Genomic DNA, 18,695 nt, shown 5'->3' with positions numbered 1-18,695 from the left:
TCCAAACTGTACTCCTTCTCTTCTTGACCTTATCATAGTTTCCTCTCCTGAACTTGTCGCTAAGCATGGTCAGTGCTCAGCTGATTTGTTCTCCTTCCACGATTTAATCTTCCTTTCCTATAAATTAAAGCCTCCTAAATCTAAGCCTAGAATTATTATGCAGCGCAATTTTGGTAAAATCGATGTAGATCGTCTTTGTGAAGATGCCGCTGATACCGACTGGTCAGCCATTTACTCTGCTGGTTCCATTGACGAGAAGGTTGCGTTATTTAACTCTTTACTTCTGAACCTATTTGACAAGCATGCTCCCTTGCGCCCAGTCAAGTTGAAGCATTTGCCCGCGCCTTGGATGACGGCTGAACTGAAATCACTTTTGAAAAAGAAGGCCCGTGCGAAAACAAAATTAAAGATGCACGATTCTGATGTTAACCGGGAAAAGTATCAGAGTATTCGAAATCGCTGCAATACATTATGTAGGGATGCGCAACGACGTCACATTTCTACATCGGTCGAAAACGGCGACCCAAGCAAAACGTGGAAATTTCTCAAATCCCTCGGTATTGGAAAGGCCGCGCAAAATTCCATTCCAGACACAGTTACTATTGATGAACTAAATTCTCACTTTTCTAATCCTCTCTTGGATTTTAACACAAATTCTAAAGCGCGCACCTTAAGTTTTCTTAATTCATTATCTTCTTCTGGCCATCCTCCGTTTATTTTAAGTCAATTTTCCGATTGTGGTGTTAAGAAGAGCATATTGTCTATAACTTCGAAGGCTGTTGGTAGTGATTGCATTGGTCGGAGCATGATTATTCCTATTTTACCTATCGTTAATCCTGTCATCACACACATCCTTAACTTTTCTATTTCCTCGAGTACATTTCCTGTTATCTGGAAAGATGCTCATATCTTGCCTCTCCCTAAAACCATGAATCCTGTCTCTGCTTCTGACTTCCGCCCCATTGCTATTCTTCCTTTCCTGTCGAAAGTGTTAGAACGGCTGGTGCAGGAGCAGTTAAGTCGCTTCCTTAATTCCCATAATCTCCTTAACCCCTATCAATCTGGTTTCCGCCCAGGTCATAGCACGACCACTGCACTTATTAAAATCACTGATGACATACGCCTGGGTTTTGACAATAAGCAGTTGACAATCCTTTCATTGCTTGACTTTAGCAATGCTTTTAACACCGTCGACCATGAGGTATTGTTGGCTATGCTACGCTCTATTAACATATCTCCAACGGCTATTGACTGGTTTCAAAGTTACTTGCGGGGACGTCGGCAGCGTGTTCTAGTGGAGAACCTAACCTCTTCCTGGAGCAATGTTCATGCCGGGGTTCCGCAAGGTGGCGTGTTGTCTCCTCTCTTATTCTCAATCTTTATTAACTCCATCTCCAATAACATTTCTTCTCCTTATCATATGTATGCAGACGATTTCCAACTATATTCGCACGTGGCCCTGCCTGAACTTTCTGAAGCGATTTTTCGTACAAACACTGATCTCGCAGCCATCGTCAATTGGAGCAAGGAACATGGTTTAAAGGTAAACCCCTCAAAAACTAAAATAATTATAATTGGAAGCAAGCCGCTTATGAGCAAAGTTAATTGGGATTGTTTGCCGGATGTAGTGGTCGATGGTACTCGCATCCCTATCTGCAAAACTGTTAAAAGTCTTGGATTGCACCTCGACCAGCACTTATCCTGGTCGGAACACATCAAGCAAATTCGAAAAAAAGTGTTTGCTACTGCATCCTGTTTGCGCCGCTTACGAAACTTTCTACCGATTTCCACCAAAATTGCGTTAGCCCAATCCCTTCTACTTCCTTTCCTTGACTATGCCGATTCCTCATTTCCCGATCTTTTTGAGTATCAGTTAGACATCCTTGAGAGGGTGCAAAATTTCTGCATCAGATTTATTTTTGGCTTACGTAAATTTGATCATGTCACCGAATTTCGTAAAAAACTTAATTGGCTTCCCATCCGTCGTCGCCGGGATGCCCACATACTTAACCTTCTGTACTGTGTTCTGTTTGACCCTAAAACGCCAGGCTATCTTAAAACTCAATTTAATTACCTTAGTTCAAATAATTCACTCTCTCTTCGCTCTTCTAATCTTCTGCTTCTTTCTGTACCGGTTCGCCGCACTAATTTCTATGGATCTTCATTCACTGCTCGCGCTATTCAACTTTGGAACGCTCTGCCTGAATCCATTAGGCGGGCGCAAAATGTTAAAAGTTTTAAAGCTCTTGTCAAAAATCATTTCTTATCTCTTTAATGTGTTGCTTATATTTATTTTAGATTATATTATAGTGTTTATTTTTTCGTATTGTATGTAGTGTATTTAGTAGGTTATGTATTATTATGTGTATGTATATTTATAAAATATGTAAGTAGTTTATTATATTTAAGTAAGTATATTAATTTATATACTTATTTTATTTTATTTTTATTGTTATTATTGTATATATTGTTTTTATTAATTATATTTTAATGCTTAATTTATTAATTGAATTTGCGCCAAGTCGCGTTCTAGCATACATTCCTTACCAATCAGGGTTGCCTGGAAGAGATTGCTTTTAAGCAATAAGGCCGCCTTTTAGTACGTATGTGCCGTGTGTTTTCATTGTACCTTAATTGTAATTATAGAATAGCTTATTTATGTTTGGTATATTATGTACAATAAAGAATAAATAATAATAATAATAATATCTATCCCTAGTCCCTACTGAAATGTTATCAAATCCTTAATACCGAGAACTTAACTTTCAACCAAGTCAAGACATTAGAAATGAAATTATAATATCAATCTTGATACTCAAATCGTTCCAAATTAGTTAGTTCCTTTCTTCACATAATATATTCCACAGATACAGACGACTTATAACTTCACATTCATATACACAAATGCGCTTACGTATTAATTTAACTTACCTCTTGATTAATTTTGTTATTTAAGAGCTTTTAGTTTAGTTTATAGACATGATCAATATTGGGAGAAGCCTCTGGCCCCTGAGACACAGTTTTAAACTAGTTCGGGAGCCGAAGGATTCATTATCTAGACCCTGTATAATTATTATGTCAATTAAGATTTTTTTTTTTAACTAAATACGAGTAAAGCCGCGTACTAAACCCTATCAAATAAACAATTCTAAACACAAATTACAGTATCTTATCGTTCATCTCAGAAGATAAGAGCAAAAGGATACAGTTTATCGCTTATGTGATGTTTCATAACGTGTCATTACGTTTATTTGTCTGTAACTCATGTACTACTGAATAGATATGAGTGTGACTTTTAATGTTTTGATAGATTGCCTTTTTGGTGTTTGAGTTTGTGTTCTAGAAATTGGTTTGGGAGTTTATTTTTGATAGTATTTAATAAATTATCAAAATCAAAATAAGTTACTAATTAATAATTATTTAATATCAATCGTTACTAAGGATAAAACGCATGCATTTAATCAATTAAAAATGTACTTAGATAGTGTGAAAATAGAGATCAAAATTCGTTGTTTACTCGCAATGTACAGATAAGTAGAAGATACAAAATATATTGTTAAGTGGAAATTTTTGATATTATTTTTAATTGTAATTAAAAACGAATTCTCACAGTGAGAAAGAGATGACTTATCCTGGGAATAATGAGTAAAAAGTTTTAGATTTCTATCCTAAAGACTTTTCATGAATAAATTGTATTTTCTCGAAAAGTTTGTATAATATTATAACATTTAATTAACTTAATTCATGTTCTCAAAGTTTATTTCTGATGAATAGTTATTTAAACTCAGTACAAATTCATATGTTTTGGGAGTTTCATAGCTTTTCACGAATTGATTCATCAAAATTATAAGCCAAGTGTTATTTTATTGCCCAGTTGGGTAATAACTTTTTGATGAATTTTATTTGGAATGGAAATATTCTATACTATAAAAATGAATCGCAAAATGTGTTTGTAAGCGCATAACTCGAGAACGGCTGAACCGATTTCGTTAATTATTTTTTTATAATATTCCTTGAAGTATGAGGATGGTTCTTATGGAGAGAAAACGTAAACGTGTACCAGAAAGGGCAAAAACAGGCAAAGCCGGAGCGGACCGCTAGTTATTCATACATTCGAAGATACATGCATATTTGGTTTTAAAAAAATATTTTTCACATTTTTTTAATACTTTACAGTATTATCAGGGGAAATCTTTCATTATTGTCTAAATAATGAACCAATAATAAGGTTAATGACCGTGAATATTAACGTGAGGCCTTTTCCACATAAAAATTATTTCACAGCGTAATTTCATTATTTTTTCCCGCTATAATTGCTTTAATTTTAATAAAATACGTGTTTGTTTAACTGTTGTGAGGAAATTTAAAAAGAATAATACAACAACTTAAACATTTACGTCATTTAGTTTAAGATCAATGGATAAGAATTTTTAATTAATAAATAACTCAGGCCCCGGAATCACAGACACAATAGAAAATCTATTGTGTCGTGGACCGATCGGGGCGTTGGAGGCTCAATGGGAATTAAATGTGTCATAGCAAAAACTTTCTTAGATATATATCAACCATACAGATAATTATTAATATTGCAATAACTTTAAAATAAATGTAAAAATTTAAAATGTCGATGAAAAACTCAAACTTATTCCTTAAAACTTTTCCAAGTGGTCATATTCATACATATTCATTTTTAACAAATAAGACATTATCAAAATGTAGCTGCAATTCTTATGATTAAAATGCAATCTTATATAATCTGCACATAACAGTCATACATTAGCAAGGCATATAAATGGCATAATGACGTATGTAGATGGGGGACTAGGTGTGAATATTGAATCGTTCACGCCATGTATCATTATGTTTGTTCGTTGTTACATATTCTATTGATATATATAATATGTATAGGTATTGTAATGCCCTAGGAAGTTTCTTGATGGTTGGGAATGTTTTAATGCTGTGCGATGAAGATTGGTGCTACAAATTTGATGGTTAGAGTTTTTGTAATGCAACAGGATTTATTACGAATTTGATTATGTACGATTGCTTATTGTTATTGTTTCAAACATCTCAAATATCACCTAACTATTTATTTGAGAAAATTCTAAATAGTGTTATTGCCTATTGGTAATGGACACCTAATGTAGAAGAACGCCATTTTAAATTAAGTTTTTGTTGAAATCAAACACTCGCAATGCGAAGCGTTAAAATATTTAATTTATATAGTAACTATAAATTACAATATGGAAATTCCAACTGATTATTGATTATTATCTACTAGTAATCATAACCCGACACCTCCTTTAAAGAAACTCGTACCTTTTACCATAGATAGGTATAAGTAGACAAAACCTGAATGGTAGTTAGTTTAAACAAAGGTCCAAAGACGAGCATTTCTATTTCGCAGTAACTACAGGCAGTAAAAGGTACCATTGTAATAGGATACCTAAGGTATCATTTTATGTGTTATTTTACGACGCATGTGAAACCGCGTGTTATAGTGCTGTTTATTGAAATTTATAAATGGGTACAAATCGTAAATATTCTGTATGAACTGTAGGTGGTATCTAAAGGAGTTTGTTTTACACTGACGATACAGCCACGCTTAGTAATTAGCGTAAGCCATGAAAACATTTTTGAGAACTTGGTCTTGAAGTATCTTAAATGTACACGACATTTTAATTTGACTGTATTATAATACATATAACCCTGCCAGATGGAATTGTCTATATGTACTTACTCTATACAATGGTGAAATCGTTTCAAAATTTTCAATAGGTTTTAGCGGGAAACCTATTGATGCGGATTGCGACTTTTTTATAGTTAAAATGTATGGAAAAGTTGTCAATAATATGATGGTATTGATTAAATTTTAATCACATATTGTTATCAAGATCCCAATCAAGGAAAATTTTACTGTTATTACTTTACAAAGCGGTGAAATTTCTATGTACCTACTGATGGTATACGAAACTACTGAATCGATTATGAAAATTGATTTCATTATAGAAGACATTATCCCTAATTAACACTAATGCTTATTACAATGCTAAATGACCTAAGCCCAACACATATAATTATGATTATTAATGGGAGATATTACCTACAATAAATATATTTGTAGGTACCTATACCTATAGGAGTAATTACAAAAGGTAATCTGAAGAAAATCTAATTTCTATTATAGAAATTTAGTACCTATCAAGGCTAATGTAATCGATTCAGGTATATTATAATTTATAATGAAAGTATAGAGAACTTATCTAAAAAGCTGTAAAAATTTAAGCTGTAGGTCTACTAAAGAAATTCTCGAAGCACCTTAAAGTTTGAATGTCATTTATACTTTTGTTTCATGAAGTTTTTAAAAACAAAAAGATGTTTTTTTTTTTGTATGTGAAGCATGTAAATGCCTATGAAAGTTTATAAGACGCTCACGTTACAGGAAATAACTAAGGCTAGTTTTATTTTAGAACTAGCGGATTTCCGTGACTGCACTCAATTAAATAGCCTATGTATTAAATAAAGCACAATTTGTTTATACAATGCCTCACTTTTACTTTTAAGTCCAAGAATCTAGCAAATAATATTATTGAAGCTCTACCTACTGTAGGTTCTTCCTATCAATACTTCTTTATCATCCCTACTAATATTATAAATGCGATAGTAACTCCATCTGTCTGTCTGTCACGCTTTCCCGCTTAAACCTCTCAACCGATTTTGATGAAATTTGGCACAATCTTTAGACCCTGAGAAAGAACATAGGCTACCTTTTATCAAAACACCACGCGGGCGAAGCTGCGGGCGGAAGCTAGTATCTTCATAATTCAACGCAGTAGTAACGCAGTTCCTTCACATTTTTTAAAGAAATTATAAGAATTAATTAAACCAACAATAGTCGAGTATCATGTTGTACAATAAAAATATACGCTCCGTTTATTTTTATGGGAATAAGTGTGATTTTTTTATAAATACCTTGTATAAATATTTCTCTTATACTTATTACTATTAGTCAGTTCTCTCGTGTGTAACAACCAACTTGTTTCAAACGAGAAATATATGAAGTAATGCTTTATTACCGACAAAAAAATCTTTTAAACGTCTATATAGACATATATCTATCTATGTTCCTAAAGAGGAAAAAAGTTATGAATTCGTTGCGAGTATTACGTACTGAAAAAATTGCGATGGGTTATGCCCTAACAAGCCATAGATAGCGTTAATGCTATATAGCTACGGTTATGCGAAATAAGTGCGTTCGAATCCTTTGGTATATAAGGAGCTACCAAATTATTGTAATATACATCTTATTTCATCTTCGCTATTCATTTATATTTAAGGCATTTGCGAACACAGGGCATGCGCATTAATATACACAACCATCAAAGTAAATTACGTCTAACTACTGTGAAATTCCCGCGTTATAAAATTTAAATACATATGGCTCATTAATTTACATTATCAATGGCTGTCAGGAGGCTTTAATTTAAACAGACGCTACACCTGTGTCTATTTACAATTTTATAGCTACTAAACGTAACAAAGAAACAGATTTGTCTCCGCTTTACATTGTAGCGGCAGACGCGTCCGTCCCGCGCGGTTGTTTACATGCAAATGAACTAAAGTACCACAGACTACACAACTCTAAAGCTGCATTTCCACTGCGTGACTTTTATCATGCTTTTTGTTATATCATATTTGTTTACACTTTCATGTTTAAATTAACACGTAAAGAACAAAATATAATTATGTACGTATAAAACAAAACAAATGATTAAAAAGTACACAGTTCACTGATAAGTGTTACTATCATTTATTTTTCTTTACTTAAAGACTAAAATGTCACACGTGGTCATGCTTCGACAGATAGTCTAAAGTCTAAACTAAGGAAAGAATTAAACATTAATGTAGCATTATTTTGATTCGTGGTAATTCTATTCTTAGCTTCCTCAACTGTTTTTTTTTTACTACTTCAATTACAGTTTTATTTAAATTAATGCTCGGCTACATTCCATTAATTATGAGAAAAAAATTATGACTCTCCTAAATTAGTTCAAGATTCAAAGACAAACTTTCAATTACAGAATCAATAATGTGTGTATTTAAACAACATTATTGTACAAACACATTTAATTCCTAATATTGGATAATTAGTAATTACATACATTTATTTCTAGTCCAAAAATATACGAACACCAGTAAAATCGTATTTAGTACTATCACACAAACATACCAGTTTGTGTGACATCGAGTATATCGTGAGAACTCATAGTACGATAATCTCCATCTACCCACATGTGTCTACTCTTTTTGCATAATTATCTCAATTGCTCGCGACGTTTCTATAATTGAATTTTCTGTAATGTGCTTCGAGTGTTCTGCAGAACCTTACAATGTTGGAACAAGTTACATTTAATGGGTTGTTTAAGATGTTATGGGACAGAAAGATTAACACTGATACTGGTGAATAGAAAAGTTTCATTATATAGGTTCAGCCGGCGGTTTTGCTCGTATCTACTTTAATAAATGTAGTGTCACAACTCACATTTCAACAGATCCAGTATTCATATGTACGTAGTTTATGTACGAGCATGCATTTTCTTAGATAATATAAAATAAATGGTTTATCTCCCAACATTTTGTGTCACAATGTGGAGTCATACGTGGTCGTACAATATTTCACATGCGGACTTGTCTAAAATTGAAAACACGTAATGTGCAAGCACTAATGTCCCGTTAAGTTTTACAGCGAGACACACAATTTACATCTGTTTGTCTGTACTTCCTGTCAGTTTGTGGATGCAAAAATTTATTTAGGTTTTACGAAATTCATATGGTAGCTACCATTTGCAGAAATAATGCAATGGAGATAAAAGGAAACATATTAGGCAATCTTATCAATAATCTATTTGCATACGAAATTTGAACCTATTCGATTCGAGCATTTTTGTGTTCAGTCAAAATACGATGCACCTATATTCATACAAAATATGAATTTTCTATTATTAGAATAAACTCAGGTTAATTTTTGCGATCATGAGTGTTCACTGTAAGTACCTGTAAGTAAAGGATAGTTTTGCATAGTACGTAATATCTAATTATAAATAATTAATCTATCAAGCAAATTTCGTAGAACAATAGAAAATTTCCAATAAAAAAGACTTATCCACTAGGTATTCATTATAAAAAAAGGTACCTATAATTTCAATTAATATCATTAAATTCTACTAGCAAGTGCAGTATTCTAAAACAACACCAGTTGCTAAGGAACCATCTTGTATGTAGGCAAGAAAGCCGAGATGCGCATGCGCACGCCATACAAAACCCGCCCTTATTCCCATAGCACTAAGTACCATAAGTACAGCCCCAATTTCCCATCTTCATATTACAGTCACGTCGGAACGTGATAAACAAGTAACTTATGTATTATTTATATATTAATGTTTTACACTTGTACCGGATAATGAAGACAGACAGGCAGATGAATCAATGTAAGTATAATTAGTTTGAGAAAAACAGTATCCCTTTTTGGTAATGTTGACATAGAAGTCGGTAAATAGTTACGATATAATTCATTATGATTTATCGCTTTATCATCTGTGAGTTTAATAAATCATAATTGCTGTTATGGATTTTGTACAGGATTTACAGGTTGTGAAGGAGAAATCGTTTTTTAATTAAAAGTAAACCTGCTTTAGGTATGTATTACCTATATAGATATTAGATACCTTTTAAATTAATTATTAAACAACTTTATCTATAGGTTCCTTGCCTATTTCATGGCATTTTTTACCTAAATTCCTACTTATGTTTTTTTTTTCAATAAATATCTTTAGGTAAATGTTATTTCTCCGTCCTTTATTACAAGTACATTATAATAGAACATTAAAGCGTAATAACGTACATACATACCTACTTCTCTGTGTATGTACCTACGTCAAACCAGGCACATTTATAATTTAAAGATTAAGCTAAAAATAATGCGATTTTAGCGTGATAAGAGACCCACAACCTCAGTCATTTAATTATATCATGTATTCATAAAAAAATAAGTTTGACTTTATATTTTATTTTTTGATGCTGTGCCAGTGTTTAATCTTTATGCACACAAACAATATCAAATAAAAACCTTATTTTAATTTTATCTATTCATTAAAATTTGAAAATTCTTATTTATACATTTTATAGCAACATTAATATTATAGACCAAACACATTTCTAATCGTTGTTTACAAAAGTTGGTGATAATAGCTCTAATAACATAACTCTAATAACGATTAAATGTCCCAATTAAATAAAAAAGCCAAAACATCATTATTTAATTTTAATCGTTTTAAAATTAGCTCCATTTGTGTATTTCGTAAAACAATGTCTATTTAATAAAAACATAAAATATGATATTTTACATGGATGGTACTTATAACTTTATAAGCATTAACTTTGTACCTTCATACTTAAATTCATGTTTGCAAAAACTATGAGTAGACCGTACCTACCTAAATGATCATTATTTATATTTAGTATTATTCTAAAACTATAGTAAAACAAGTTAAAACTTAAAACATAATCATCTCATTTGCAAACACAAATGAATCGACACATGCAATGAATTACCTTCATCCATATAAGAAAGAATATGTTTTACATATTGAAATTATCATTTAAATAATTAGTATCACATAGCACAATAGTATTACGTATATGGAATTAAATAATTACATTAAAAACCGGTTATTAAAGTAAAATTTAATTATGAGTAAGCGCGAAAACAAATGTACAAAATAATGATAAAATTATTTCAGTCATTAATTTCAGGATATAGGTAATATAGACAGGTAAGGATATAGGTAATGTTGACAGGTACATGTAAATATAGATATTATAGGAACAAACTATAGCTGTGCCGCACGGCTTCACTCGCAAAAAAACCAATAATTGGATTTTTTTAATAAATAAATCTTTAATTTTTTAAATTTTCTTATTAATACAATTATTGTATCTCCAATTTAATTCTTTAAGGTTACTTGTCAAAAAATCCTATGTTTGGATTGTGCTATACATATTTTAGCCGTGAAAACGCAACAAACAGATAAAAAGACTGACTAAATAATATTAGTAACTATGGATTTGTGTACTAACATTTCCACTAGGTACTATGAAATAAAAAGTGATGCGAAAGTACCGCCCCTTTTCCCATTGGTGATACAAGAACTACCCATGTTCCACAATTATCACATTTACAGCAATCAGATAAAACCACTAGCCTTACATTGCTGTTTTTGTATCACACGCACAACTAATTATAGTAAGGTAAAGAGCAATGTAAGCTACATGATTAAAACGCACGTGTTCGGCAATTAAATTCATAGTTTGAGGTATAAAAACTAAATGATATGGAGCATTTTAAAATAATGTATGGCTGCTGAAGTTATTGCTGTGGAAACAGTGCAAAAAATTAGTTACTTAAATCTTAAATATGTTTAATTGACGTACATAAAAAATATACTTTATTCGTTTAATAATATAGGTACACTACGAATGTTATTAATAAGTACAGTCAACATAACTATGTAGTTAGTTTACATACTAGTTAGTAGGTAGTAAGTACTATACTACTATATGTACAATAAAATAGTTTCTTACATTTTCACCAAAACATATTTTTTGGGTATTTTGTATGTAACCTTCATAGTCATACAATACATAGTGGGTACATAATAAATACATTAAACGTCTTACTGATTGTGTATTGTAACACCGGCAACATATTAAAATGATCAAAAAATGAATCTTTATGTTTGTCGCAATGATAAACAAAATGGCGTCCACTACCTGCGTGACCTAACGGACCCCAGGCCCAAGGGCATATCTATTGTTTACCAATACCAATTTAGGCTTTGTTCTATTTTTTCAGAAATAACAAAAATGTCTAAAATTTTATTTTTGTATTATAACAATAGACGCTGCATCATGGCACAGATCATGCAGGTAATATTGAACACAGACAGTCTAATATTTTTTTAATACCTTATTAAAAAAATATTAGACTGTAGTCTAGACAAATAAAATTACGGGTATTAGCTTAGGTATTAGGTAGTTTATAAAAACTGTTATTTAAAACTGATAACTACTTTTGATTTTTTTATTGACATTTCATATTTTACCAATTTCAATATTCAAAATAATAATAACTTACTTAGTAAAATTCTAACTGATATCTTTTCCTTCTAATTCTAGTCATATTAAAAATCAGCCATCAATTCCAAGAAATGCCACAATTCTAAATACCTACAACAAATGTATGACTAATAATTTAGATTTATAATCCCTGAATACATAAATCTTTCTCAGAACATCGTATTTCTTAGTTAATCCCCAATTCTATCCTTCGCAAATAGAATTTGACACACCCTGATAAAAATCTCGTTTATCACAATCTTGATAAAACGATTAACATTTTTTGTGTATTCAAAACAAACATTCATCTATGCAAATTCGAAGAGATATAAATGTAGAAAGAAATCTTAACACGAAACATTCATAGGTATTATAAGGAAAATTAATTGCAATAATATCGTCTTAAAGACATATTTTCAATTATATTTAGGTATTTCTCTTCATGAAGTACTCGATACGAAAGTTTGACTGGTCCCATTAGTAGTGGATGATCATCATCGATTCAGAACTACCCTCATTTAACAGTTAAACAAAAAAACTATAGCATAAATAATTAGTTCATAAAACACAAAACCACCTGGACCAATGAGCCAACTAAAAAGACGAATATCCTTAATTATAATGAAATAATTCCCGCCACAATACAAATTCCATAACAATACAGCTTTTTACCTTTCTTAATTCTCACAATTAAAGCTTTAAATGCTTAATTTAAACCCCAATCATTATCCTAAACAAAAACTTAACCAATGGTTTAAATTAACCTCGCGTTTTAAGTGTCCAACCGGTCCAACTTAAGTTACGTTTAAGTATTCAGGGGCGTCTGGATCTTGTCTGGATCTAGGTTAAGTTAACAAGAAATGGATATTTGTTGGAAACACGTCCCGGGTTACCTAGAAAGGTTATTTTTAAGTTTTGTTACAAATAAAGCATGATTTCAAAGTTTTTGTGAGAAAAAAATGTTAAGATACCTACAGGAAGAACGTTTATTGAATTCTATAAGAATGGAATAAATATTTAGTTGGTCAATAATCGCTAAGAAGCACAAAGCAATTAAAATATATTATAGTTACTTTCGTAATATTTTTCTTTGAGTACCTAATATAACAATCGATTTAAAATTTGCCAATACTACTGAGTCGGTAAAGTTAAACGGCCAATTTCATTAGCATCGAATTGAATTATATAGGATGTAAATTCGACTTTTTGCCTAGTAACTATCATGAACATCATACAATGTTAGTGAAATCGAGTTAATAGTGATAACGTGGATTAATTCGAATGTTGCATAAAATATATTCACTTTCGTCAATAGCAAAAAAACAAAGGTCGTATGACATACTCGATTCGCCAGCTGTTTCTAACGATACACAATTTTAGACTCTATTTCGTGTAAATAGAGTTGATATTGCAAGTGTACGGATAATCCAGTTTTTGTCTCTCATTTCGGGATGAGTCCATTCTAGGAATGTCTCATTAAAAGCTGATTGTTATTTATAGAGTTACGGCCTGTTCAACTCGTCCGTGTGAACTTCTTTTGGCATTTATATGGAAAATATGATAGTTTTCTATGCTTCTAAGAAAATTGAAACTTTTATAATATCAACCTACTTAGAATATTTTAAGTATTTATTTATACGAGAGCTTTTTAAATGATAAACCGCTTAGTTAATCTTCAAATTTATTAAATTCATAGGAAATCAAGTGGAAATTTATTCATTATTTAGATATTTCTAATTATTATAAGGGTTCACAAACTATATTTACTAGGAATCCCTTCCTAGTAAATAATAGTTTGTGAAGTTGGATTTTAATCTCTTTTATTGCAGTAGCTTAGCTTAAACTTTGCTTTAATTATGTTAGAACTTAGAATCCTTTATTACAAAATATATATATATATTATACTTCTATTCAACAGGCTTCTGGAAATTAATTAACAAAAATATTTAATTTCACTATCAAAACAATCTAGAACATTTATGAGTCATTTAAAAAATACATTTTCAATTTTAATTTTATCAGATCGTTCCAAAGGTAATATAATAAATCGAAAACCAATATAAATGAAATTTTAAAATGTATGAAATACACCAATGTTGATAGTAAGGTTAACTGATTTTTAATCTATAATCCGTGATTAAATTTATCTAATCCGTGACGTCATCTCTCCACTGATAATTTTTAATAATACGATTATGTTTGTTACGAAAGTAGCTTAATTTACATTGTATTGTATCTATTTAATAATATAGAATTTTGGAAGTAATATTGAGTTTATTGGTGCTATAAAGACGTCCTTTTAATACTTCTTTAAAAAAGGCGGAAAAAACTACATATTATGTATTAAGAAAATTTGACTTTTCTTTCTTAAACTTACGACCAACATTATACACTTTTATAAATACTATATCTATTAAATACATACGTATACATACCTAATGTTATAGGTAATGCATGAAACTTGGTAAAAATTTTAACAAGCCAACCATTTGAATACCATCCAATATGCAATATAACAAATTGTCTAATTTAACGGTAACAAAACTAAATAAAAGTCCACATAAAGATGATATATTTGAGTTTAGGAGCAGGCTCTATAAAAGTTTATTTCTTCATTTTTTATCAGATATTTTACGGCAATAAAGCAGTGATTCATTTGAATAGTATTATTTATAGTGTCCGACCGAAACTGGTTTCCAGGCCGAAACCGAAACCGAAACCGAATGTTCGGCCGTGGCTTCAGTTTCGGCCGAAACCGAAACCGAAACCGAAACTCACGTGGTCAAGTATGAAATTTCTAAAAATACTGAACTTTGGTGCATTTTACCTATTATTTTGCCTTAATTAGGGTATGAAATGAAAACACAGTATATTAAATTTGTTGTAATCATTTATTTAATCTATACTAATATTATAAAGAGGAAAGGTTTGTATGTATGTATGTATGTATGGTTTTCACGCATAAACTACTGGACCGATTTTGATGAAATTTGGCACAGATAATCTTTAGACCCTGAGAAAGAACATACGCTTACTTTTATTGTGAAATATGTACCACGGGCGAAGCCGGGGCGGACCGCTAGTATAAAATAAAAAATAATATTTTTAAAATATTAATAATAACAATTTTAATTTTTATTATTTTTTCAAATTAAGTTCTCAGTAAAATCAGTCATCTAAATCAAATCAGTAATTGTTACTGTTACTTTAAATACTTTAATACTTTGGATGGTTATTGTAGTTACTTAGAAGAATAATCAGTCTCTTTAAGGTACCTCTTATATAAAAATAATAATTATTAATTACACCCAGTTCCAATCTCAACATAGGTAGATAATCAAAAATTGTTTCCACCAGCGTGGGTCAACCAACCAGCGTCCGTCAAACGCGTGTGTGAACTAAGTTCACTGAACTTGCGAAATAAGTTTCGGTTTCGGCAAAAGTTTCGGCCGATTTTGGCCGAAACCGAAACTGCGGCCGAAACTTGATTTTTGGCCGAAACTCGGCCGAAACCGAAACCGAAACCGAAAGTTCGGTCGGACACTAATTATTTAGTGTTTATTCAAGGTTAGGCCCACACATACTGAATTGAGAATACCTAAGTTTATAGCTACAGGGTGTCCAAAATAAATTATTACAAAGGTTTATCCAAAATTTATGCTAATCGTATAGGTAGTATATACATATACATAGTAAACTATGTGTTATTTAATTAGTTACATGATATAATAATTGATTATTCGTTTATAACCAGCTGCGTAGAAGAAATAAAAATAAAATGAACCTTCCTATTCTTAAATTTTTACACATCTTAATTTCATAGTAAGTAAAAGAAACGGTAATTATACACTCATCTTTTGTAACAATTGTCAAAAAAAATAATTAATTTTAAGAAATTCAATTTAGGGCCGATATTTCAATGCTTGGTTAACTTATCCGTCCAATAAAGTATTACACGATAATATTAAAATGTCATGTAAACTGTCAAACACGGGCAATTACAATACGTTTTTAAAATGGTAGTTTTAAACATTATTCGACGAATAAGTTCTAACCAAGGATTGAAAAATCAGCCCTTATACGCCACATTCCCCACCAAACAAACAAACAGAACAAGTACGGTCGGCAACAAAAAGGCAAATTTGAATACAAGTGATGTACTGTAAGCATAAACATCACAACTCGATACAATTTAAATTCTAAAAACGCATGAGTCGGGAACGAGATTCGTGACCGACCATTTAGTTATTCCCATGGTTTTGCGTATTTATTATGATCCAGTATGGGGTTTTCATCTATACAAATACATACTTATTAATATTATAAAGCTGGAGAGTTTGTTTGTTTGTTTGAACGCGCTAATCTCAGGAACCACTGGTCCGATTTTAAAAAATATTTCGGTGTTAGATAGCCCATTTATCAAGGAAGGCTATCAAGGCTATATATCATCACGCTAAGACCAACAAGAGCGGAGCACTGCAGTCTGCAGGTAAAACCGAGTGGCATATCTGGTCTTTAATAAAATAAAAAATATTCTAGCCTAGCCGTTAACTAAAACAAAAAGAATTATACCTAGCCGTTTAAAACAATGCTAGCTAGCCAAAATAAGTTTATACTAAGAAGACTAGACAATTTATAAACATACAGTACCTACCTACTTTAAAATAAACATCCGGTCTCTAAAAAAATACAAGGTGCATCATCATCAAATCTAGGTATTGATAATAAAACGTATGTACCTGATTACAAATTACAAAATTAAAAAACAAAAAAAATTACAATTAACGCGTAATTTAGAAATTTTAGTTATAATTTTCCATCTCATTTCTATTTATTAAACCTATGACCATACACAATTACTACAACAACCTATTACAAATATTCACCATAGTTTAAATAAAAGCCATTTCGTATGCCATGTGCGCAGACGCAACACGACGATATTAAAATTCCCAACTCCTGCGCAGGTTCACATCGCCCGCACGCGTATACCACTCGGGTCAACGCACAACGATAAGTACCAAAACACAGTTTAAATATCTACTAATATTATAAATAAAGTAACTGTCCGTCTGTCTGCAGCTTTTTCAAGCGTTAACAGTTGAACCGATTTTTGAAAAATAGTTTGACAAAGGAGAATGGGCAAATTGGGCCTGAAACTTGGGCTAAGACCAATACACACGAAATATTGTTTTTGTGATAGATCATTACACATACCTAACGAAAAAAATAAAATAAAAAATAAATCGACCGGGTTCTTGTACAGTCAAGGTAAAAAGTTTTATTTATTTTGCGCACAATAACGGCGTTTTTAATTCGGGTGAAGTAAATATAAACCTAAATGTCACTGGAGTGACTGAGTTTAACCATAAAAAACGTCTAACTACGTTGAATTATAATAAACACGGTACAGGTACCTGTTACAAAACATAATATTAGTGTATTTTGGTTATTAGAGGGCTTCAGATTAGTACGTCTTTGTAAGTGAAAGTGAATAGGAGTAACATAAAGATATTGTCATCGTCTTGCAACAGTTATTAATTGAAAAAAATATTATACACAAAGTAATAAAACTTGATGTGACTGTACAAAAACCCGGTTGATTATTTTTTATATATATTTTTCCCGTAATGTATGTGTTATGATCTATTATAAAATCAATATCTCATGTGTATTGGTCCAACTCAAGTGTTCAGGCCCAACTTCCATAGTAAAATGCCCATTCTCCTTTGAAAGGGCATAGGTTTTAGTCAGAATATTTAAATATCTATGTAACAAATAGCATCTAAATTTGATAGGCCCTTACAATCTATTAAAAGACATTTAAATGAATGAATAGGTTGTCACAAAATAGAAAATAATAATTTGTATACAATACTTAAACAATATTTAAACCTAGTAGGTATATGTATATTACAGGTCTGTAGTCATAATGATCAATTATTATAAGTTACTTTTAAACAAGTAATGTAATTGGTAGCTTCTAAAAGTTCCTTATTTTAAATACAATGGAAGATCGGAAGACCTTCCAATAAAATATCTTTATTATAGCTATATCTATTAAGATGTAGAAACCATCTGACTTCAAATGCTCTACTTTCCATGAATTTATTCATTCAATTATGTTTATTTTATTGTAGAACATTCAGAACTGGATGTTTCATTTTGACGAATAAATATCTGGTTTTCAGTTAACTATAAAAAGCGTAAAAGTCATAAAAACTATAATCGGAATAAATGCGCATTTTAACCCGCAAAAAACATTCTACAAATTACTCTATACAACTTCATAGAAACAAAAAAATACAGCTTCAAAATTAGAACGTGTTCTTTATTTCAAAAGTTGAACCAAAAATTCTATATTTAAATTGCGTTCTATTCGTTTTGAAACGATTTTCGAATTGGCAACTCGCGACTCTGTTGTCGCGTTTTACTGCGAGCCATAAAAAGGAAAAAGAATTTTCGAAATATATTTTTTTCCGTACAAAGAATCAAGGCGTTATAAATAATGCTCTTTTTAC

The 18,695-nt window shown here is 31.1% G+C and overlaps 2 protein-coding genes across 3 annotated transcripts in view; one reads left to right on the top strand and one right to left on the bottom strand.

Moving 5' to 3' along the window:
• The window catches only part of pan (transcription factor pangolin), a 139,989-nt gene that overhangs the window by 118,303 nt on the left and 2,991 nt on the right, over positions 1-18,695 (bottom strand). The gene's annotated exons all lie outside the window — the stretch shown is intronic.
• LOC149897908 (uncharacterized) lies at positions 158-1,541 on the top strand. The gene is made up of 2 exons (XM_090115681.1): positions 158-1,201; positions 1,431-1,541. Exons 1-2 carry the CDS (start codon positions 158-160, stop codon positions 1,539-1,541), a joined length of 1,155 nt encoding a protein of 384 aa, XP_089971807.1.

Source organism: Colias eurytheme, chromosome 24 (genome assembly GCF_061535395.1).
Source record: "Colias eurytheme isolate Ceu_HAF_F1 chromosome 24, ilColEury1 Martin Lab GWU primary, whole genome shotgun sequence".
Taxonomy (NCBI): domain Eukaryota; kingdom Metazoa; phylum Arthropoda; class Insecta; order Lepidoptera; family Pieridae; genus Colias; species Colias eurytheme.
Note: the sequence above shows the minus strand (reverse complement) of the source record. Positions and strands in the feature narration are given on the sequence as shown.